General features: G+C 39.1%; 1 protein-coding gene across 2 annotated transcripts in view; it reads right to left on the minus strand.

Annotated features, from left to right (window-relative positions):
- slc35b3 (solute carrier family 35 member B3) overlaps positions 1–23,089 on the minus strand; it is a 23,362-nt gene extending 273 nt beyond the window's left edge. Inside the window, exons 1-10 of one of the 2 annotated variants that reach the window (XM_053611421.1) lie at positions 22,562–23,089; positions 21,821–22,048; positions 12,701–12,822; positions 10,183–10,337; positions 8,811–8,918; positions 8,331–8,428; positions 7,078–7,170; positions 2,616–2,727; positions 2,424–2,493; positions 1–1,045 (exon numbers count right to left, since the gene is read on the minus strand). The exon at positions 1–1,045 is cut by the window's left edge and continues 272 nt beyond it. In XM_053611421.1, coding sequence (XP_053467396.1) covers positions 895–1,045; positions 2,424–2,493; positions 2,616–2,727; positions 7,078–7,170; positions 8,331–8,428; positions 8,811–8,918; positions 10,183–10,337; positions 12,701–12,822; positions 21,821–22,033 — 1,122 coding nt within the window. In that variant the 5' untranslated portion in view covers positions 22,034–22,048; positions 22,562–23,089 and the 3' untranslated portion in view covers positions 1–894. Of the gene's footprint in view, positions 1,046–2,423; positions 2,494–2,615; positions 2,728–7,077; positions 7,171–8,330; positions 8,429–8,810; positions 8,919–10,182; positions 10,338–12,700; positions 12,823–21,820; positions 22,049–22,561 lie in introns of those variants that run through there. The other variant, XM_053611422.1, reaches the window with a different exon arrangement.
- Positions 23,090–23,952: the final 863 nt, after the last annotated feature.

Consider the following 23,952-nt stretch of genomic DNA (forward strand, 5'->3'; position numbering starts at 1 on the left):
AAAAAAAAACAAACATTTATTTATTATTATTATTATTTTTTAACAATTTTATTTCTAATGATTTTGAATAAGTTTTTAAAATGCAGTGATTTGGCACATTTCACTGATAAATAAGTTAAGTTGGTTATGCTGATGTGTATAATTTGCTGGCAGTGTTAAAACAAGAAGTGGTATTGCTTACAACAATCATTCCTCTTTCTCTCTCTCTCTCACACACACACACACACCTAAATTAGGTCTAAAACCAAACCCTATGAACAATGTTGGTTTTCTTTTAAGTGCTATCTTATTCCAGGACTCCTAATCAAACAAGCCCTGGGCTATCAGAGGGGTAAACATCTGAGAAGCTGCTTGGCAGCCTTTCAACTCTCTGAGCTGCAGCTGATGGATAAGAGATGCCTGGCAAGCTACACACATTTAGGAAAATGCGTCAAACTGCCTGAATAAACTTCTCTGTTTGTTTTTAATGTAAAAAGAGCTACCCTTTCACCAAATAAATGGATAGCAAATATGGCAGTTGACATACACTGTCAAACATCAGCCTTTTAAAGAAAAAGTAATGATACTTGCAGTTCTATTGTTCAATCCCAGATGAAAAAAAGAACAGATAAAAAAGAGAATAGAAAATGACAAACTTTTGTGAGAAAAGATGCCATCAGCTAGTGGCACACTCAGGTGAAAAACAAATGATAACGATTCCTTTTCATCAAACTCCAGTTCGCACATGATTAGTAACACTTCTGCTGCTACACAGTCTGAGTCCTCTCCAGTCAGCCAACTTCGCCAGACTTCATGTTATCAAGTCCTTGTTAAATGTGTGGAGGTCTGACTGTTCCCACAAAACTGGTGTAACTGGGTGGAAAAGGCCATAAAGTTTGGTCAGAGGTCAGTAATTTACACAGTCTGAGAGAGCAATCGGCCTTTCCTGCTGCTGAGCACTCGTTTCCATAACTCTGCCAGTGGAGGAAGCTTCATTTTTTCCTTGTTTTTGCTGTAGACATTAAGGAAGATCCCAAAGACCACCAATAGGCCTCCCCACACATACCTGAACGAGAAACAGTAACAACATGATATACAGTACAATAATAATAAACACCACACTCCAAATAACACCAAATAATAAAACCCATCTACCAATGTTGACCATTAACACAAACTTGGCATAAAGAAGAAAAAAGAACATGACAACAATAATTCCGATTTACTGCAAAGGACTACAATGGGAAACTATGTACACTAAAATTCATTCAATTATAGCGTTTGGTAGATTCTTGTTTGTTAGAACCCCAAACAGACCTATAAAATGCATTCACACTTTACATAAATGAGTATGCATATGATATAGTCAACTGCAAATATTTGCATATTCTATGACTTCTGGTTTTATCCATAAAAGATACTGAATTACTCTTCGTTAAAAGTGCAGTGTGGTTGAATCCTGCAGCAAGATGACAATTCAAAGCAAAATGAACAGTTGATATGATGTTTTGACATGACCCTCTCAGTCTCCAGACCTGATCTGATAAAGGCAGTGTATGCTATCCGGCAAAGTTAAATCAGATATTATGTAAGGAGAAGGTGATAAGGATAAAATTATTACAGAACATTCATAAGAGTAGACAAAGCATACATTTATTAGCTTGTTGTCTAGTTCAATGCATTAATGCTGATTAATGAAAATAAGTGACTACTCAAATCCCTGGGGAGGGATTCCTCTGCTGATGACTCTGCAAATGTCTTTGATGACTGCATCTTTATATTTACTTGAGCTGCTATTTATTAGTATAAGTTATATAAGTTGTCTGAGTTTTGCACTGGACAGTTCTGTATTTTTCTCGGGTTCCTCACGGTTTCAGCAGCTTTGTGTGTTTCTGATTCATAAAAAAGTCACTTTATTCAACTAGCAATAATAGTTGATAACCAGAATACGCTGATGACCAGGATACATCCTTTAATGATGTATGTAGTGTAGCAGGTGGTGAGTAGTGCATGCTACTAGTATGCTCATTCACCATGAAACATATGATGCACTTGGAAGGCTTGTGTTAAACATTCATATGTGATTCTTCTTTCTCTGGTTGGTAGACAGCAAAGAAAGAGGCTGGTGGCTACTTTCTCACAAGTACTATTATCTAGTATTAGATCTACTACTTGTCCACCAGGAAAGTACAAATAAGAAAATGGATAACCTGGACCTGATATGTTTGTCCCAGGGTACTCATTTGTCCACCCCTGATTTACGTATCACCAGAAGCACTTTCAAACTGATAATTTTGTTTTTATGATCAATTTCTTCTAACATACACATATTTGACCATCATTTGACCATATATACACATACATATTCTACTGAATTGAAATGATAAATGTATGCTCATATGTCAGTTTTGCTACAATGTTCATGCTCCAGAATGCTTACTTACTGAAAAGTGAAAGGTTTAGAGAAGAACAAAAAAGACAAGACAATCGTCATGGCCTTTCTTCCTGTGGTCACTAAACAAACAAACAAACAAACAAACAAACACACAGACAAACAAACAAAAAAAGATCACTTAATTAAAATAATCTTTTTTATTAAAACTAGTTTTAGAATAGAGTAGATTGGCACGTCTCACCTGTGACTGCAACTAGAGCACCAAAAAGCTTTATCAAAGCCAGAACAAAGGAGATGCCAAAGTAACCCGTCAAAGAAAAGAAGAACGCATAGCCATATGTGGTCACTGGATTCTAAAGAAACCAAAAAAAACAAAAAAACAAAAACAAAGACAGACACAAAATTACATGTATCTCAATCAAACCTTTCTTTATAGACAAGTCTGATTTGACTCCTGCCACAAGAGAGCATGTACATTTTTGTATATGAAAGGTAGTCTGGAAAATCCCACTGGACAATGCTGTGGCTAAATTCTGAAGAAAAATCTGGTTTCAACCATTTTTAAATTGGGGTTTTCTGCCTATAATGTATTACTTATCTTCTATTTTAAGAAAACAAATATAGTGGGTTCAGAAAGTATTCAGACCCCTTCAGTTTTTGCACACTTATGGTGTTATAAATTTAATTAATAAAAGATTCAATTTACTTTTTGGCATTCATCTACACAATAATCCATAATGGCTAAATGAATTTAATTTTTTTTTTTTTTTTAAATTTTTGATACATTTATTATAAATCAAAACCTAAAATGTAGTATTTTGAGTCTTCATTCAGCACTTCATATAAGTAAGTAAGTATTTTAATAATAAATAAGAAGTATTTTAGACACTTTAGCAGCAATTACAGCTTCAAGTCTTCTTGGATAAATCTCTACAAGCTTTGAACACCTGGATTTGTCCAGTGACTCATTCTTCCTGGCAGATCCTCTCAAGTTCAATCAGGGAAGCATCGTGATTTGGCTGAGTCACTCAAAGACATTCAAGGACTACTCTGTATTTGGCTGCATTCATCCATCCCTTAGTTATGATCATTCAATTCTGTAATTCTCCCTGTCCCTGCCACCGAGAAGCAGCATGATGCTGGCACCACCGTGCTTCACCATTGGAATGGAATTAGCCAGCTGTTGATCAGTACCTGGTTTGTGTCAGACGTACTGCTTGGAGTTTAGGGATGGGCCCTGTCTTTATTTTTTTACATTTAATATTTCTAATTATTAGGCAATTATAATGTCCTATTAAACATTAATAGGAAATTTTTAGCTATTTCTAATTTTATATATATATATATATATATATATATATATATATATATATATATATATATATATATATAGTGAGAGAGAGAGAGAGAGAGAGTGTAATCCATAAAATTTGTATGTGCAATTGAAATAAGCAGTTAAATTTACAGCATAATCTGTGCCTAAAAATGTCATGACCCAGTCTGAATACTTAATTAAATGAGACATTTCATTGTTTGATTTGTAATACATCTGCATAAAATTCTTAAACATGTTTTTGCACTGTCGTTATGCATTATTGTGTAGAATGACAAAAAAATCCAAAAACATTTATTCCATTTTAAATTAAACCTATAATAAAATGAAGTGTGCAAAAAGTGAAGAGGTCTGAATACCTTCCAAAGTATTCCAAAGCCATTGTACAGTTCAACATAAATATGTAGAAATGTTTTCATTTATGTTATAAACTTGTGTATGTTATCTGACTGCAGAGATGATGCCAGGAAAATAAGGAACCAGTTTAACAAATGTGGCTGTAAGAATGGCCAGCTTGGTTATGTTTTTTTTTTTTGCTAACTTGCTAGCTAAGTGTGCTTTCCTTATGTTTCTGAAGTTGTTGGGCAGCTACATGCCATAGCAAAACAGACATGATCATAATAGATTCAGTTTGTGAATTGTCTAAATACTAGAAGTCATATTATCTGTGACGCACACTTACAGTGCATCCGGAAAGTATTCACAGCACTGTTTCTTTTCCACATTTTGTTATGTTACAGCCTTATTCCAAAATGGATTAAATTCATTATTTTCCTCAAAATTCTACAAACAATGCCCCATAATGACAACGTGAAAGAAGTTTGTTTGAAATCTTTGCAAATTTATTAAAAATAAAAAACAAAAAAGCACATGTATATAAGTATTCACAGCCTTTGCCATGACACTCAAAATTGAGCTCAGGTGCATCCTGTTTCCACTGTTCATCCTTGAGATGTTTCTACAACTTGATTGGAGTCCACCTGTGGTAAATTAATTTGATTGGACATGATTTGGAAAGGCACACACCTGTCTATATAAGGTCCCACAGTTAATAATGCATGTCAGAGCAGAAACCAAGCCATGAAGTCCAAGGAATTGCCTGTAGACCTTCGAGACAGGATTGTATCGAGGCACAGATCTGGGAAAGGGTACAGAAACATTTCTGCAGCATTGAAGGTTCCAATGAGCACAGTAGCCTCCATCATCTTTAAATGGAAGAAGTTTGGAACCACCAGGACTCTTCCTAGAGCTGGCCGCCCGGCCAAACTGAGCGATCGGGGGAGAAGGTCCTTAGTCAGGGAGGTGACAAAAAACCCGATGGTCACTCTGACAGAGCACCAGCGTGTCTCTGTGGAGAGAGGAGAACCTTCCAGAAGAACAACCATCTCTGCAGCACTCCACCAATTAGGCCTGCATGGTAGAGTGGCCTGCATGGTAGAGTGGCCAGACGGAAGCCACTCCTCAGTAAAAGGCGCATGACAGCCCGCCTGGAGGACTCTCAGACCATGAGAAACAAAATTCTCTGGTCTGATGAAACAAAGACTGAACTCTTTGGCCTGAATAGCAAGCATTATGTCTGGAGGAAACCAGGCACCAGTCATCACCTGGCAAATACCATCCCTACAGTGAAGCATGGTGGTGGCAGCATCATGCTGTGGGGATGTTTTTCAGCGGCAGGAACTGGGAGACTAGTCAGGATCGAGAGAAAGATGAATGCAGCAATGTACAGAGACATCCTTGATGAAAACCTTCTCCAGAGCACTCTGGACCTCAGACTGGGGGAAAGGTTCATCTTCCAACAGGGCAACGACCCTAAGCACACAGCCAAGATAACAAAGGAGTGGCTCCAGGACAACTCTGTAAATGTCCTTGAGTGGCCTGGCCAGAGCCCAGACTTGAACCCGATTGAACATCTCTGGAGAGATCTGAAAATGGCTGTGCACTGATGCTCCCCATCCAACCTGATGGAGCTTGAGAGGTCCTGCAAAGAACAATTGGAGAAACTGCCCAAAAATAGGTGTGCCAAGCTTGTAGCATCATATTCAAAAAGACTTGAGGCTGTAATTGGTGCCAAAGGTGCTTCAACAAAGTATTGAGCAAAGGCTGTGAATACTTATGTACATGTGCTTTTTTTTGTTTTTTATTTTTAATAAATTTGCAAAGACTTCAAACAAACTTCTTTCACATTGTCATTATGGCGTATTGTTTGTAGAATTTTGAAGAAAATAATGAATTTAATCCATTTTGGAATAAGGCTGTAACATATCAAAATGTGGAAAAAGTGAAGCACTGTGAATACTTTCCAGATGCACTGTACATTGTAGAGACAGAAGTGGACAAATTTGTAGTATTTGAATGTAAATCAAATAAGGTAAACAGAACAACACTAACTGAATTAGTTAGCATTTATTTCAGCATCGATATAAGAGTGAACACTGATCAGTCAAGTCAAGAGTGACGCTGCGGATGCCACAGATCCTGCAATTGCCGTGACTGACATTCACCTCAGGTGATGTGATGTGGATGATATTCATGGTCAGAGTGATCGCTTGTTTTCCATCACAAACTTATAATCTTTGACAGTTTTTTTTTTTGCATAAATAGGTTACAAATGTAGGCAGGGTGTGTGTTTGGTATTCCCGTTTCTTCAGGATAATAATAAATCAGGTTACGATAATTCCAATTTAGATAATATACATAGAAAAGACAGCAGAGTAACTGAGGACTCCAAATATAGTTTAAAATGTAAATATAACAAATGTTAGTCATTTACAATGGTTGATTTCCCTTTTTAAAAAACTTAATTAAGGGTACTATGATTAAAGATGGAATGATTGCTGGATGGGTGGGACTCCTAAATAGCATGTCAGTCTGTAGGCTACAAATAAAGGTTTGCAGCCATATTTAGTATGTATATATAATTATTTATAACATATAAAATTGTATGCAAATTAAATTAAATAAATAAAAGTTGCTTTTAGACAATCAGTGTAGTCGTTATAGAATCTTTAAATGCAATTTTCTCATAAAAATATGTTTCTCTTTTGCATATGCCTCAACCAAAAGTAAAGTTATAGCATTTTAAAATCTGGTTAGCTTTAAAAGTGAAAAACTTTTTCACTTTTAAAGGTAACCAGATTTTAAAATGCTATAACTTTACTTTTGGTTGAGGCACATGCAAAAGAGAAACATATTTCAGATCAGCCTGTAGTTTTCAGAACTATATATAGTACAAAATAGTAGAAGGTTCCCATGGCCCTCACACAAATATGTATTAGTTATATTTTATTAACAACTTACAAAACTGGATTAAAGTATTTTAAACAGTGTGTTCTATGGCTTGTACTAGTTCAATATGTCCAAAACTGACCTGAGCACAGAAGGCCACAGCAGGTCCCAGCCCTCCCATACACAGAAGGCCCAGCAGAATGTACACGAACCCAATAGAATAGGAATACAACACCTTCAACACACACACCCACACACATACAGAAAGAGAGACAGAAACAAAGATTAGAGTTAAAGGGGAACTATTATGTAAAAATCACTTTTAAATTGCATTTGAACATAAATCTTTTGCAGCGGAGTTTGTACACAATCACCCTACAATGGTAAAAATCCACTCACTCCTTTTTCTTCCCCAATAAATCATAAACAGTGTCTCAAAATGAGCCGTTTTCATTTTCGCCCTTACGTGACGTCACGTTAGAACAAGCCCTGCCCAGGGACTCTATTAGCATAGATCCTCCCCTGAGTGAGCTGCACACAGTCCGCCATGTGCTCCACGCTGCAGCAGCTACAGTGATGAGCTTCAGTGATAGGCTACAGTGATAAGAAGAATGTCTCAGCTTCGTAAACGTTGTACGTGTTCTGTTGTTGGCTGTAAGAATGAACATAAGAGTCTTCATGTACTCCCGGCATCATTCACTTGTGAATGAGGGTCAATACAAAGCAGGATTTGCTAAAAACTTGATTCCCAAGAATGGATCAGTACTAACTGTTCATGATCCAACTTTATATCCAGAGGATGTAAGTATTGCACTTTATATTTTATGAATGTTTGCAATTCGCCTTTCCGAATGAGCCTTTCCGAATGAGCTCCACGGGTAATGCGGCTAAAGTTACCATTGTCTCTGTTCACAGAGACCAGAGCTATGTCGTCATTTTTATTTTTAACCCAAAAATGCTTACTGTATGTATACTTCATAACAGCACCTTTATTATGCACAATACAGTAAGGTGATTGTCTTTTTGAAAACTGTGTACGTTTTGGGCGAATCATTTTAGCATCTGCAGCACGAGCTGTAAAGGCACATCTGCTGTAGTATTTGAAGGATGAGCTGTAAAGGCAAAGCCCTCTTCCAGAAAGGGAGCTGCAGATCATTTGCATTTAAAGAGACACACACACAAACAGCGTGTTTTTGCTTCCACCCAAAAAGGGGCATTTTCAGCATGGTATAATAAATGATCTGTGGGGCATTTTGAGCTGAAACATCACAGACACATTCTGGGGACACCTGAGACTTATATTATAACTTGTAAAAAAGGCTCAAAATAGGTCTCATTTAAATTACATGATTAATGTTCTGTGCTTTCTGGACAACCACTACTGGGTAACTTTACCATTTCTGAGTTTGATCCATTGTGCAGCTTCATGGCTTTTTCCTGCACATTTCCAATAGCAGCATCAGCACAAAGTGCCAGGGAGATAAGGATAACCCCTGTGAAAATCAGACACATCACAAACAAGTTTTATATACTTTTGCATGATGATAATAATAATCATGATTACTTTTAGCAAACAATTATCACAATTACTTATCCAATTTAACAAGAAAATTATTTTCTTTCACACGTATTAAATGAAACCAATAAAAAGCTTTTTTAAAATATACATTAGTAGTACATTATACACCTGCAATCCTTCACATGGATAAATCTCTGAATCAAAAAAATCAGGAACATAATTAAAATATGATTAATTGGGAAACCCTAGCTGTACGTATAATTGTCATTCACAGGTCACTGTCCTTGTACAGTCCTCTAGTGAATAAAAATGTTACTTTATTGCAGTGTGTTGAACATGGATGATCAGCACACTACCTGTCACATTGAAGTTTGGGGCAACCTTGCTGTCGGCCAGAGTAAACCAGACGAGGCCAAGACTCATGCACAGAGCAGCTATCACGTCTGCAAAATTGTGCCGTTTCCCTGCAACACAAACCATCACTGTAAAAGAAAAATATATTCAAACAGGTCACCCAGAACCAGCACCTTTGGTGCTTTGGGGCCTAAACAGGAACAGAAAGTAATTAATGATCTTCTCTTCTTGCTGGGCAATGGTTTGGCATCCATTCATAAACATTGTTTGATTCACAAAGGCCTTTAAAAGCTCCTATTAGCCATGGACATCAGTGTCCATGCCGAATTCCCTAAATAAGCAGCTAGTGATGCTCTTGTAAATCTTTTGTGCTGTAGTTGGGTAGAAAGCATTGAGTGGAAAGAGAAAAGTAGTTCCTTCTTATCAGAAGCTGAAAGCAGCTACCATGACACTAGCTGCAGGTTGCATCTTTGAAGAACTTCAGCAATGGAGAAAACATTCCTTCATCAGTGCAACAACAGAGAGAGAGAGTGAGATTGAGAGGAAAAAAAAAGAGTGAGAGGAAAAAAATGTCTTTCTTCCTTTCCTGGATGGCCTCCTCATCCAGGAAAGGAAGAGTGAGATAAGAGGAGAGAAAGTTGAGCCTTCTCGACCACTTCTTTGCCGTGGGAAAACAAGGTGACACAGCAGGGAAGTCTGTAATGCTTTTAGTCTGCTTAGCTTTGATGGACCAGCATCTAGCATTCAATGCACAACCAACACACCATACCCAGGAGAGCACTACGCTGCAATGCCGGGATTCTGAGAAAAGGAAAACCATAAAAAGATGGGAGATAAAAGAGGCTGTATTTCTGACTCTACCTCACTCATTTTCTTCTTTTGTTACTCTGTGGAACCTTGTACTTGTAATGTAAAAAAAAAAAGCCTGAAAACACTAAAAGTTGTTGCTGCTTTGAGTGAAAGCATGAGAATAACTCACATTAATGTGAGAATAATGTGAGTTAACTTTTTTGTTTGTTTGGACCAGTTAGGGAATCAGAGCCTAATTCAGGCAGCCAGCTTTACTACATAATGCACAGTAGTATACTATTAGGATTTTGCAATATAGGCAAAATATAATATTGGAGTTACAGTATAGCAGTGTAGTACAAAAATACACAACATTTAGTGTGTAAAAATTGAAACTTAAGATGCATTTGTTCGAAAAATAATATACTTTTGCACAGATGTTACACGATTTAATTCCCTGTAATGATCATTTGTACAAGAAGAATCTTTTTATCATCACAATTCAATATTTTGATAAAGATGAACAAAGGACATGGTGAGCAGCAGCTGACATTTTTTCACTCACAGACCTACGTTGTCATTTACCTTGTATGAAAACTCCTCCAATCATAACTGGAATGAGTTTGCAGCATTTGAAGATGACTTGCGTTGGGTAGTTCAAGTATCCCAGTGATGTATTGGAGAGACCCATGGTCCCGACTGTTAGAAATGCTATGATCATGTATGTCTTTCCTGGGATCCTGAAAAAGTGGTTCAGAGGAAAACAAAACGGTTCTGTATGGCAGCTACATTGGTCCCCTATTTTTTAATCAAAGTACATGAAGGCATTTTCCCAATGCACAATTTGTAAAATTGCTCAATCTTACATGCTTGCACTGGGCCACAAGCTGAATGTAGGCGCTTACCCCAAGGATTTGCACATCGCCAGGGTTATCAGACGCAGCTAGAATGATTTTCTGATCTGTGTACTCTGTGTATTTTGATATCTAACCTGTGAGTTTTATTTGAAATACAAAAATACACCTACTCGACTATCGAGTTCACTAGCTAAAAATTTTCAACGATTCAATTTTCAAACAAATTCCTTATGTGTTCAGCATAAAAAAATTAATAAGCTAAAACTCCATCAATCCTGAATACTTTTTAATCTTATATACAGTGTTCCACTACAGGAACTTTCCCCAGGGACTAGGGATTTTTGGAGGTACACCAGGGTCTAAATTAAGTTCTGGGTAAAATATTTCCCCCTCGCAAAGTCCCTACTCGGGAGATGGTACTCTTTTAAAGTTCAGGAACTTTGTTTTTTGGAACTTTGAAGTCTGTTGCAGTGCATACAGTAACAGTTGTTTACTGTGAACTGAATCACTACAATGGAATTTCTTAAAAATACGACAGATGGACCGACGACAAGGTTCAGGCCTTATTAAGCCTTATTATGCCGAGGACGAAATACAGCGGGAACTGGAAACGGCAACCCGCAATGAAAAAGTATTACTTAAAAATATCATGTCGGTTAAGCGAGCTGGGCATTGTTCACACAGGAAAACAGTGCAGAGAGAAGCTTGTGCGGGCACGTTCGTCTCAGTCATCTCAGCAATAGCTGATAAAATCCGCTTACTTTAAGTCTAGCATTAAGAGCATTTTAAATTCGCTTTACTACCACTGTTCGTCTCTTTTCTAGCGTTTTCTCAATTTCTCAAGCAATACATCACAATCAACAGCAGCCTGAATCTCCTCCGTGCTTCTTGTTGTTGCAGTGTCATCAGATTTCAGAAAATATACTGTCTGTTTTTAAAACACGAACCTATATCCAAAGATTTTTCAAAAATCACTCTCTGACCAGGAATCGAACCTGGGCGGCAGCAGTGAGAGTGCAGAATCCTAACCACACCACCAGTTTGACTGCAGTATACTCTAAAGTCTATATTTTTTGTTACTGTTCAAAGGTTTGTGTTCCAATCAAAGCCTGCTATGTGTTTTTATGAGCCGAGCAAACATTTTACATCATTAAAATCAGCTTACTTTGTGTCAATAATCAGTTTGATTGTAGCATACTTTGAGGCTTCATATCCTCACCAAGGGCTTGTCGTGCGTAGTCATACATCACCGGACTAATTTCCTTAATCTTCACAGAACTTTAGACTGAGATGGAAACGCAGACAACAAGGTCTGGAGGAACCAAATGGTCCCTTGAAAAAAGTTCCTGGCACAAATTGTTCGATGGAAATGTGGCTATAGTGTAATATCAGTCTCTTATTACTGCTTGCTGTTTGCTTTGTATACATGCCTGTCCCTCTCTCTCCTCATTGGCTGTGACTGTAGCCGGACTATATTTAACATAACTGTCTAGTTATATGGTAAAAATGCACAAGCTCTTATAGGTATCCTTTTAGATAACACTGCTAATTCTGGAGATGTGCTAAATAGCTGGTGTGTGGTGGGTGTTCTGGCGCACTATGGCTGCAGCCGCATCATCCAGGTGGAAGCTACACACTAGTGGTGGTTGATGAGATTCCCTTCCCATACTATGTAAAAAGCTTTGAGTTCCTAGAAAAAAAGGCTATAAAAATGTAAGGAATTATTAATTATTATTAATGTATTGATGAGCTTCCTATAGATGTAATCTTAGTATTAACAATTTGCCAAAGTAAGCTGGACTGTCTGTAACAATCAATAAAATCTATAGACCATTACTGCATGTTAATTTGCAATGTGCCCTTACAACATCAACAAGCCTAACAGACCAGAGCCATAAAAGCAGGAATATTGTCTCTTTCTATATTTCTCTTCTGACGCTGCAGTCCTGCTTTTTTCATGTCTGAAGTTGGGGTGTGGTAATAGCTGAGGTTTCTGAGCTGGTGTATGCATACATTTGCAAATCCAACCTGCCACCCCTACGCAGCATTGACATCAAATTACAAGATTGTCAGTGAGACCCACGGCAGCCCAGGCACACCTCATTTTAAAATATTTTTTAAATATTTAAAATCTCTCCCCGACTCAATAGTATCTATAGAATGTTTGTGTTTGTTCATTTGAATTATCATTTTTTGCATATGATTAGCATTTCTTCTTTCAGTCAGGTTGCATTTGCATTTCCTACCTTCTCCTCTTGTCCTGAGTAAGCTGCAGCTCTATCAGGCCAAACATGGAATAGAACCCAAACTGAACCAGAGTAAGGTACCAGCCAAAGGGTTTAAAACCCTCTACTGAGAAAATAAGCTCCTGTATAGAGAAGAGACAGAAATTTGAACAATGAAAACTTTATTTGAAAACTATCAACATATGGATCTCGCACATCAAACTTTGGGGCTTTGGTGCTCTACATCACTGCAGATATAATCATATTCATGGGAATGACCGTCACCAAGCTCTTCATGAGTTTATACAGGTGAGCTAGTGGAAACACTACACTAAATCATGATGCCATTCCGTGGTCTTACAGAAGCAGACCTGCAAAGACTTGTAATATACACTCACTAGCCTCTTTATTAGGAACACCTGTACATTCATCTAATAATCCAATTATGTGGCAGCAGCACAATGGATAAAATCATGCAGATACAGGTCAAGCACTTCAGTTAATGTTAACATCAAACATGGGAATTAAATGTAATTTCGGTGACTTTGACTATTCCATGGTTGTAGTTGCCAGACAGGCTAGTTTGAGTATTTCAGAAACTGCTGATCTCCTGGGATATTCATGCACGGCAGTTTCTAAAGTTTACAGAGAATGGTGCAAAAAACAAAAAAACATCACGTGAGTGGCAGCTCTGAAGGCAGAAATGCCTTGTTAATGAGAGAGGTCAGAGGGGAATTTTGGGACTTGTTTGAGCTGACAGGAAGGCTACGGTATCTCAGACAATCACACTTCACAGCTGTGGTGAGCAGGAAAGCATCTAAAACCTCGTTCACACTACACGACTTTCAATGTCGGCAGATCGCTGTGCTGTGTACACCACACGCCTTGCTGTCTTGTAATCGGGAGTCTTGAAGTCGGGTTGGTGTTCATATTATGTGATTGATAGGCAACAGGGGGTCACACACTACACGATCTACAACGACTCGGTCACCCGACAACTCTATCTGGTGTCCAAACTACGTTGTGCCATGAAAATACACACGAGAAGTGACATGGATATATGATGTGAAAACCACGTGCAAAACAGGAGTTGTTTATTTGGAGATGAATGTAGGACAGAAACAAGTGGTGCAAGCTGTTTGCGTGATGATTTGTGCTGAAGAAACCCCAAAAAGGAAAAGACAAAGAAAGTGGGTGAAAGAATGTCTTCTTTGAATGTTAAAAAGTTGCAAAGCCTCTCCCTTTTTTAAAATATTAGGCATTGAATTATGGTGCGGTGATGTCACCAGCCCCCCACATGCTCCAAGTTCATTCCAAATAGGCTTGTTTGTTTGTGCTCCATTTGTGCTGGTTTGTGCCGTAAACATTTTCATTTGTGCTGCTTCGGCTCTGGAGATATTAAAAGAATATTTATAGGTCATTCTGGGGTCACTCAGCCCCCCACATGCTCCAAATTCACCCCAAATAGTCTCAATCGTTCGTGCTTTGTTTGTACCGATACAAGTTTCGTTTGTGCTGCTTCTGTTTTTAAAATATTAGACATTAAGTTCTATGAGATTACGTCACCAACCCCCCACATGCTCCAAATTCAAACTAAATGTGCCGACTGTCTTTTTTTTTTTAACAATACAGTTGAAGTAACAAAGTAAAATCCAAATGACAAAACAAATCACATTAAATAGTCGCATTCACTTATATATATATATATATATATATATATATAAAATATCTCACAAGTATCTCACAAAGGTGAGTACACCCCTCACATTTTTGTAAATATTTGATCATATCTTTTCATGTGACAACACTGAAGAAATGACACTTTGCTACAATGTAAAGTAGTGAGTGTATAACAGTGCAAATTTACTGTCCCCTCAAAATAACTCAACACACAGCCATTAATGTCTAAACTTTCTTGTGCATCATCTTTGAAAAGGCTTCCTTCTGGGATGACAGCCATGCAGACCAATTTGATGCAGTGTGCAGCGTATGGTCTGAGCACTGACAGGCTGACCCCCCCACCCCTTCAACCCCTGCAGCAATGCTGGCAGTACTCATACGTCTATTTCCCAAAGACAACCTCTGGATATGACGCTGAGCAAGTGCACTCAACTTCTTTGGTCGACGATGGCGAGGCCTGTTCTGAGTGGAACCTCTCCTGTTAAACCGCTCTATGGTCTTGCCCACCGTGCTGCAGCTCAGTGTCAGGGTCTTGGCAATCTACTTATAGCCTAGGCCATCTTTATGTAGAGCAACAATTATTTTTTTAGATCCTCAGAGAGTTCTTTGCCATGAGGTGCTATGTTGAACTTCCAGTGACCAGTATGAGGGAGTGTGAGAGCGATGACACCAAATTTAACACACCTGCTCCCCATTCACACCTGAGACCATGTAACACTAACAAGTCACATGACACCGGGGAGGGAAAATGGCTAATTGGGCCCAATTTGGACATTTTCACTTAGGGGTATACTCACTTTTGTTTATATATATATATATATATATATATATATATATATATATATATATATATATAATGACTTAAATGACTCAATGAATTAAGAATTATGCCAAAATGATTTTACTTGTGAAATTGAATTACTGTGTACTATCAAACATCCTTTGACACAAATAATGGACCTTTAAAAACTTAAACTTAAAAACACTTAATACTGACAAGCCACTATCTGTCTTCAAACCAAGACTTGAGTGCAAACACCATCAAGCCCGACTTCCAGAAAAGCAGAGACGACTTCTCCAAGCAGGTGTAGGAAAACAAGGGTGTGTGGCCTAGTACAAAAATACTTGAATTTGTGAAAGTAAATTTAAACAATGCAATCAGTCTTTTGTGTATAACACATCATGTGGGCATATTTTGTTTTTTTCTGACATTCCTGTCACTCCACTTCTCAGGTCGTCGTACATCTCCAGATACATGGAGACCTCCTGCAGTAGGCCACATAATGTCCAAGAGCATCCTGGGTTAAGCCTCCTCTGAAACCAATGACTGCCCTTAAAGTAAATCTCTCTCCTTGGAGCATCAGATTGGAGGGAAATTCACACAAAGAAAATTCTGTGGAGGTGCTTCCCAGGTCAGCGTCAATCCACTCACCAGCTCTGCCCTCTGTATGTAGACCTGTGCATTCAGACACTTTGTGGTGATTGTTTTCACTAGCTGGAGGAGGTTGTTGGAGTCCTCACCACAAACAATATTTCCAAAAGTTACACTATCGCAGAAAGCACAACATAAGCATTGACAAAAAGCATCAAATGCACATGTGTTCAGCACAGAGATTCTTGATTCCTGAGTTTAACAGGCTGTTGATTATTTCCATTTTTCAATAGTTCCACTTTCACTCTGTTCCCCGTCACGGATGGATCTGCATGGAGCCATTCAGGACAAGGAGAGAGGTATGACTTCCTCTTCCTCTTTTTGGGTGGAACCGCTAGGCCTCTAGTTTTCAACAGCGTCTTCATCTGTTGGATGGATGTTTGTGACAGTGTCAGACTTCCCAGAACAGGAAGCATCCCATTTCTGCTTTTCCGTCTACACTGTAAGTTGTGGTGGGTAGTGGATTGGCTCCTGTGATGATCACTGTTGCAACAGCTGCATCTTCTTCACCTTTTTTGTTTTGCAGAAAAAATTAGCATATTGCCCTCAATGAAGGACAGATGTCGAGCAATGAATCGATCCACCCAAATAGGCAAGTTTTCATGCTTGAAGAGCCCACAACTGATGTTTTTTAACTCTGCTTCAACATTGGCTGAACTTGCTGTGATGTTGGTGCTTCGGAAGTGAGGGATCATTACCCCTGTCCAGAGTGGTAAGTAACTTCCAAGCCAGATTATATTGGGAATAATCTCAGGGAGGAAGTGCATATTATCATGATCACCATTATCAATGGCAAGTGACCTGCTCTCCTCACATATGTCGGTCACCACCTGCCGTTGGTCTGTCTGTGTTTGGTCAAATGGATCCACTTCTTCCAGGTCCTCACTGTCTACATCTGGAATGATTACACACTCTTCTGCAATTCAGGCTTTCAGGTATTTCTTGCATCTTTCTGATATAAGGGGGGCTCCACAACAGTAATACTGCGTAGTAGCTCTCTTGCATTGTCCATGGATTGTGACTTGAGAAGCTGTGCCATTGACCTCACAAAGAAATCTTTAATGTGATGTGTTTTCTTCTTCAAGCAGTCCCACTGGCAGATCGTCTTGATGCAGTGTGCAACATCAACCCGAACAAAACAAGGTGGCACTTTTGCTGACACTTCACCGAGTAAGACACCACAATACTCATTGATGTAGGTCTTCAGATCAGGATGAGGAGTAAAAGCCTTGACCAGAGCTCTGAGCAAAGCCAGAGAAAAGTCACTCACAACTTATTTTGGAATTGGTGCACCTGCACGTATCCATTCTGTCAGCCAATGTGTTATTGCATTAACATTGTGTCTCTCTGACAGCATTTGCACCACTGGGACACTTGAACTCTCATCCCCTGCCAGAACACCCTGATATAAGAAGGTATGGCCAGACATGCCATTTGGTCTCAGTAGTTTCCTCACCATTGAGCCAGCTGCATCAAAACTCATAGTGGGGTTAGTAGACTTCTTTGATAATGACTTGTACATAAACATTTGTGTTTTGACTACAGTACTGACAGAAGAACTTGTCCAGTCCAATGTCTTTAATGCTACCACTGTGAGGTGCACTATATTTTAACATCTGCAGTGACGAAATAGGATCCTTGTCAACTAATTCTAAGTCATTTCTCTCTTGCTTTGCTTTGCACAGGGTGGCCAAATTAGGAAGATGGCTTGGCTCAGGATCTCCAAAATCCATCAGCTTTGTTGCCTCTGATGATCTCCATACATGGGGTTCCATTCTACCCTCACACAGTTCTTTGGCTATCTGCACACGCAAGTTACCAGACATCGCACGCTTGGAACAGCCAGTGTGCAGGGAGTCATCAGTGTTTTTAGTTAAACAACTGAGCACCACTGGGCTGTTAATTTCAGGCTCTCTTTCACATTTTACGTGAATGTGGCAATGACATTCCTTACAGTTGCCTCTGATTTCTATGCATTTCTCTGAGGCTGATGGGTAGACCTTGGCTCTTTTAAAGACAAATGTGCAGGGGCTTTTCGCTGTTCCCAAATGTGATGATTTATCACATGTGTCCAGATGCCAGGCTTCAAAATTGTGTATTCCCTTTTTTGTGTTTTAGAGAACTTGCTTTTGTATTCAACTGTTATGGGCATGAATTCAATCCATTTCTGAAATGGAACTTGAAGATCAAAAGTCCAGCAATCTTTTGGTCCTGGGGGACAGGCACCCTGGCTCAAAATCAGTGTCATCACTACTGCCACTTGTTTCATGATCACTTTCATAAATAAACCCTAAAGCAGTCCAGATGTTGTGTCTGTTCAATTTAACAAAAGTATATAGAGCCTTTGCAATGATCTTGTTTTCTAGCTGCTCAGTAAGCTCTGTCCAGATGCTATGATTAGGAGTAGCTATGTTGCCATTTTGGACTATGGCCTCTTTTGATGAACAGAGGACTGTGAAAATTGAATCCCTGTCGACTGCTGGTTTCTTGGGCATCTGGCATAAGCAAAACATAATTACCCACTGAAATAATCCTGACGCAAAAAAATGTCATATACAGTATAAACTTGTTTTCATGTATTACTGTATTTGCCAGAATACAAGGAAAATATAATATAGTAATAATATCTTATAAAATAAAATCTTATATTAGAATACAAGGAAAATATAATATAGTAATAATATCTTATAAAATAAAATCTTATATTAGGACCATAATCTTATAATATGGTAATGTTGACCCCTAGATGCACAATGTATTCAAAAAACTAACATGGGTACCATGTGCAGCTGTAATTAGCATTTCATAACTCCATTAGCCATATTAGTACTAGCAATGAGTTTTCTGTTCAATAAACATTGACAACCTTAGCTCTCTTGAATGTTGTACCATTATGATTGAAGTTAACTAATAATATTGTAACTGACAGTGTTAAAAAATACACTGGCCAGAATTTTGATTTAGTAACTATGTCGACTTTTCCTATACTAACAACACTAATTTCCACAAGAGCATCTTGAACAGAAGTGTCACTTACACCTAGTGGTGGCAGTGAAGTGTGACAGATGATTCTCCTTGTAAATAAATGAAAAGTTCAATCATGAGAGACCAGTGAATGAAGTAAAGAGAATTGTTTATTGAACAAATGATGATATGATTTGTCTTGAAAAAGTCTTCGGCAATTCGACTCTAAAAGGGTGCTCACACCAAGGAGATTTTCACCTATAATTCAATGTCTAATATTTTAAAAACAGAAGCAGCACAAACGAAACTTTTATCAGCACTAACCGGCACAAACAATTGAGACTATTTAGGGTGAATTTGGAGCATATGGGGGGCTGGTGACGTTATCTCATAGAACTTAATGTCTAATATTTTAGAAACGGAAGCAGCACAAACAAAAGTTTTATCTGCACAAACCGGCACTAACGAAGCACGAACGATTGAGACTATTTGGGGTGAATTTGGAGCATGTGGGGGGGGCTGAGTGACCCCAGAATGACCTATAAATATTCTTTTAATATCTCCAAATCCGAAACAGCACAAATGAAGCGTTTATCGGCACAAACCAGCACAAACGGAGCACAAACAAGCAAGCCTATTTGGAGTGAACTTGGAGCATGTGGGGGGCTGGTGACATCACTGCACCATAATTCAATGCCTAATATTTTAAAAACGGAGGCAGCACAAACGAAACTTTTATCGGCACAAACCAGTACAAACGATTGAGACTATTTCGGGTGAATTTGGAGCATGGGGGGGGGTCTTGAGTGACCTCAGAATGACCTATAAATATTCTTTTAATATCTCCAGAACCGAAGCAGCACAAAGAAAATTTTTTACAGCACAAACCAGCACAAACGATTGAGACTATTTTGCCGACGTTTTGCGTTGGGTGGGGGACCAACTTCACGCAGGTTGACCTCACCCCATGATTTGCTCTCTCATTGGCTGTAGCTCATCGCCACAATCACTGCCAGTGACGACACTTTTCACACCACAGGATGTGGAGTTGCCCGACAGCTCCAGATATTTAGCATGCCAAGTATCTCTCTGGCCTCAGCAACGTGTTGGCGAGCCTCTGCGATGAGTCGTTGAGTAGTTCACACATAATGATCGACTGCCGATTGGCGAGCACTGATTGATTGCTGATTTGCCAACGATCAAAGGGTTTTTGTCGCCGAGCTCGGAGACTTGCAAATCGGGCTTAAAATCGTGTAGTGTGAACCAGGCTTAAGAGTACACAACACTTCAAATCTTGAGGCAGGGGGGCTTCAACAGCAGAAAACCACATCAGGTTCCACTCCTGTTAGCCAAGAACAGGAATCCAAGGCTACAGTGGGCACAGGCTCACAGTTGAAAATCGGAAAAAGACCAGGCAACATTATGCATTGCTTTGAATTTATGCACCAAAACTGGACAGTTAAAGATTAGACAAAAAAAAAATCACTTCATATTTTTCCAGTCTTCAACAGGTCAGGTTTTGATGAGGCTAAGCCCATAATAGCCCAAGATTCCTGTTCTTGGCTCACAGGAGTAGAACCCAATGTGGCCTTTTGCTGTTGTAGCCCACCCACCTCATGGTTCGATATTCTGTGCATGCTGAGATGCCTTTCTGCTCATCACAGTTGTAAAGAGTGATTATATGAGTTACTGTATCCTTCCTGCTATCTGGCCATTTTCCTCTGACCTCTCTTATCAACAAGGTGTTTCTACTCACAGAACTGTCAGTGTCACTCAGTGTTTTTTGCACTATTCTGTGTAAGCTCTAATGACTGTTGTGTGTGAAATTCCCAGGTGATCAGCAGTTTCTGAAATGCTCAAACCAGCACATCTGGTACCAACATCCATGTCACAATCAAAGTCACAAAGATCATACTTTTTCTTCATCCTGATGTGTTACCTGAAGCTCTTGACCTGTATCTGCATGATTTTATGCATTGTGCTGCTGCCACATGATTGTCTGATTAGATAACTGCATGGAATGTGCAGGTGTACCTGTGTTCCTTATAAAGCGGACAGTGAGTGTATTGAGAACTACTCTTCACCATGCATATTCAGTAACTGCTAGTGCTAGAAAAGTTAAAGGGCAGGTAAAGTTAACATAATCGCCTGCTGACTATGGTGCTCACAACTAAATGCACACAGGTGAATGAAATGTAAAGAAAAATCATAATGTAAAATCAACACAGATCTAAAGATGGACTGGAATAAAGCAGTCAATTGCTGATGTTGCCTTGCTTGAAGATTTGGCACACACAGCTTTGTGCAGTGTTTTAGGACATGCAGGAACTTCTTTGCTGAGAGTGATGAGCACTTTCAATTGCCAAGTGCAATTTTAGCTCACCTCTGCCAGCAACACACCTCACTTTTGGGGAGGCCACACAATGCAGCAGTAGCATCCCCATGCACACTCAATTTTTCATTTCTATGAAAAATTGGAGACATGTCTGGCATTTCCAAACCAACTATAAGCTGAATAACAACACGTCTTTCACACGTCCATTCATATTGCTCACACTGCAACACATTATATTTCCAAAGAGGGTAGCATAAAGGACAATAATAATAAGGGATTTTCACATCGTTAAAGGTTTTCTAAATGTAATTGGAGCAATAGATTGTACAGCCATAGCCATAAAGTTATTTACCATATACATAATTTGGTGGTGTATCTTTAGGTAATTGTGCATGGCAGTGTGCAAAATGATTTAGAATGTATAGGATTCATTGACATGCATTGTATATGTGATGAATGACAATGAGACTCCAGGTTACTGCAAGCTTCTGCTGGAAAGTGATGAAAACATCAGAGAAATAAAAGTGGCTTGGTTTGAGGTCATGTCTATCCTGTGTTCACATGAAAACTCTATGTTGAGTCAATCAACATATGTTTATGTGCATCCCTAATTACATAAATATAAATTGTGTTAAAACCTTACAGGCGAGAGACATGCTACATTTATTATAAATTCATATGGGAGAACAGGGATTCATTTCAGTGCTGGGGGGAGAACAGAAAATCGTACCTGAAGGTACCCATACATGAGGTAAAAGAGAAACACTCCTGTCACGCAGATGAAGAACTGTGTGGGAATGTTGAAACTGCTCAGGTTCACCCCTAGCACTCTGAGCTCCTCTACGGATTTGATGTGCGGGGACATCGCCTCAGTGGAGGAGGGTATAGAGATGGAGATGTGCTTTCGGGAGTTATAGTTGATTAAGCTGAATTTGGAACTCATTGTGTCTGTAGCCACCTGTGGATTTACAAATATCATCAACAACATCATGACATGTCCTTACTATACAAAGGACTACATTATTGTTTGGGGGTCATTTGGGACGTGGGCAAAATGTAATAACCTGAAATGAGAGACTTGTTCACACTGAATGAATACTGTGTTATTATAATGTGCTGTGGATACAAGGTGGTTTCAGGAACCACTGTCCATGTGCAATACTTTAATGTAAATCTCTTATTTCTCAGACCAGTCAGGTTCAACTAAAGTAGAGTAACTCACAACAATTAAAATAAATAAGGAATCAATTAGGATTTCCATGTGAAGATTCACTATTACTCATATAATATAATTGTATTTACTCAAAATCTGCCATATGGTGTCAAATGTCCCAGTTAACCTAAATCAAATAGCTCTATTTTATCTATTCATACCACTAGATTTCGGATTGGACTTGAGTAAAGGCTGGCATTAACTCTGTGATGGTACTCAAACATCGCTTTCTCTGGCTGGCTGGAAACGGCAGCTTACCTGAACTAAAGACAGTAGGCAAATTGGTGTCGATTCGTGGAAAGCATCAGAGGACTGAAACGCGCCTCTGCTCTCAGGCTATTAAGTGGCCTGTAAAGAAGCTGGACAGCCAGCCATGACCACTAGCTACAATGTCCAAACATCATTATGTTATTCATTTACTAAAATACGGAAGAGACAGCTGGCTGGGTGACGGTACGCAAAACTGACACGCGTGCCACCTCATCATAAGGAAAGAGAAACGTTTAGTAGAACCAGTGAAGCAAGTTCAAAGCTAACTGGCTACAAGGCTACACAAAACTTCCGGGGTTGAAAGCAGCTGGTTAGCTCCATCGCTACCGTTTTCCCCAAATTTAAGACGAAGACCAGTTTAGTCGCCAACGCCAATTCTCTCCATCCATGCAGTAATGCTGTGATATTTCACGCTGTCGAAGCTGTTATCTACATAACACTCGAATACGGACTGTGCGTTAAACGCATTTCTCTTCCTGGTACAGCCGTGTCCCGGCGGTGATGTGCGCATGCGCAGGCGAAAGACATCAACTTCCTGTGGAGGCGGAACTCAGATCTTTGTCATGCTGTATTGCCACGGGGCGTATTGAAATGACTACAAGGTTACGTACTATATTTGATATTCTAATTTTATTTAACGAACTTAATCTTTGTTACTAACTGTCATCACATTGCTAAAGCCAGCATCATACCCGAAACCCGGGCTAAACACGGAAAAGTAAGATAAGTTCATACGATCATAATAAACTTTATCGTTACATCTTTCCTGAGTCGTATAAGACTAGCCTGAAACTGTAGTCATGCTTATTTTCATACCTTGTTTATTTCCTCAGATGATTCCATTGAGTTGTTTCTTCTATGTAATGATGTCCCTAGACGTTTTGACTCTTTAGGATATTTGTTCAGAAATTAAATGAGTTCTGTGAAACCTGTTTGTCCAGTCCACCTTGATTAATGTGAATATTCAAAGCTCTTTTGGTCCCTTTTCAAAAGCCATGTAAAGAAATGTATAGAGCTTAGTGTCTACTATTGCATATTTTACTTACTGAATGATGCCATCATTAAGGCCAGATCCACTAACAGTGACCGATCTCCAGTATAAGGCATAAGGTCTCTCTCTCTCTCTCTCTCTCTCTCTCTCTCTCTCTCTCTCTCTGGCGATTCATTTCCCCTTACATCCATGGTAGATGACAGAAGTCTGCTCCATCCTTGGTGAGAGGTTAATTCACTCACGGATGGCATTATTCCCTCCCAGCCCCTTTCCCAATATAAAAATTCAGAGTGGACAGCCCCATCCCTCATCCATCTCAGATTTGATTGGAGTGGTATTGCCTCCTGTCCCGCTGAGCCCGTCTGCCACTGCGGCCCAGCTTTATGAC

Source organism: Ictalurus furcatus, chromosome 23, assembly GCF_023375685.1.
Source record: "Ictalurus furcatus strain D&B chromosome 23, Billie_1.0, whole genome shotgun sequence".
NCBI classification, from domain to species: domain Eukaryota; kingdom Metazoa; phylum Chordata; class Actinopteri; order Siluriformes; family Ictaluridae; genus Ictalurus; species Ictalurus furcatus.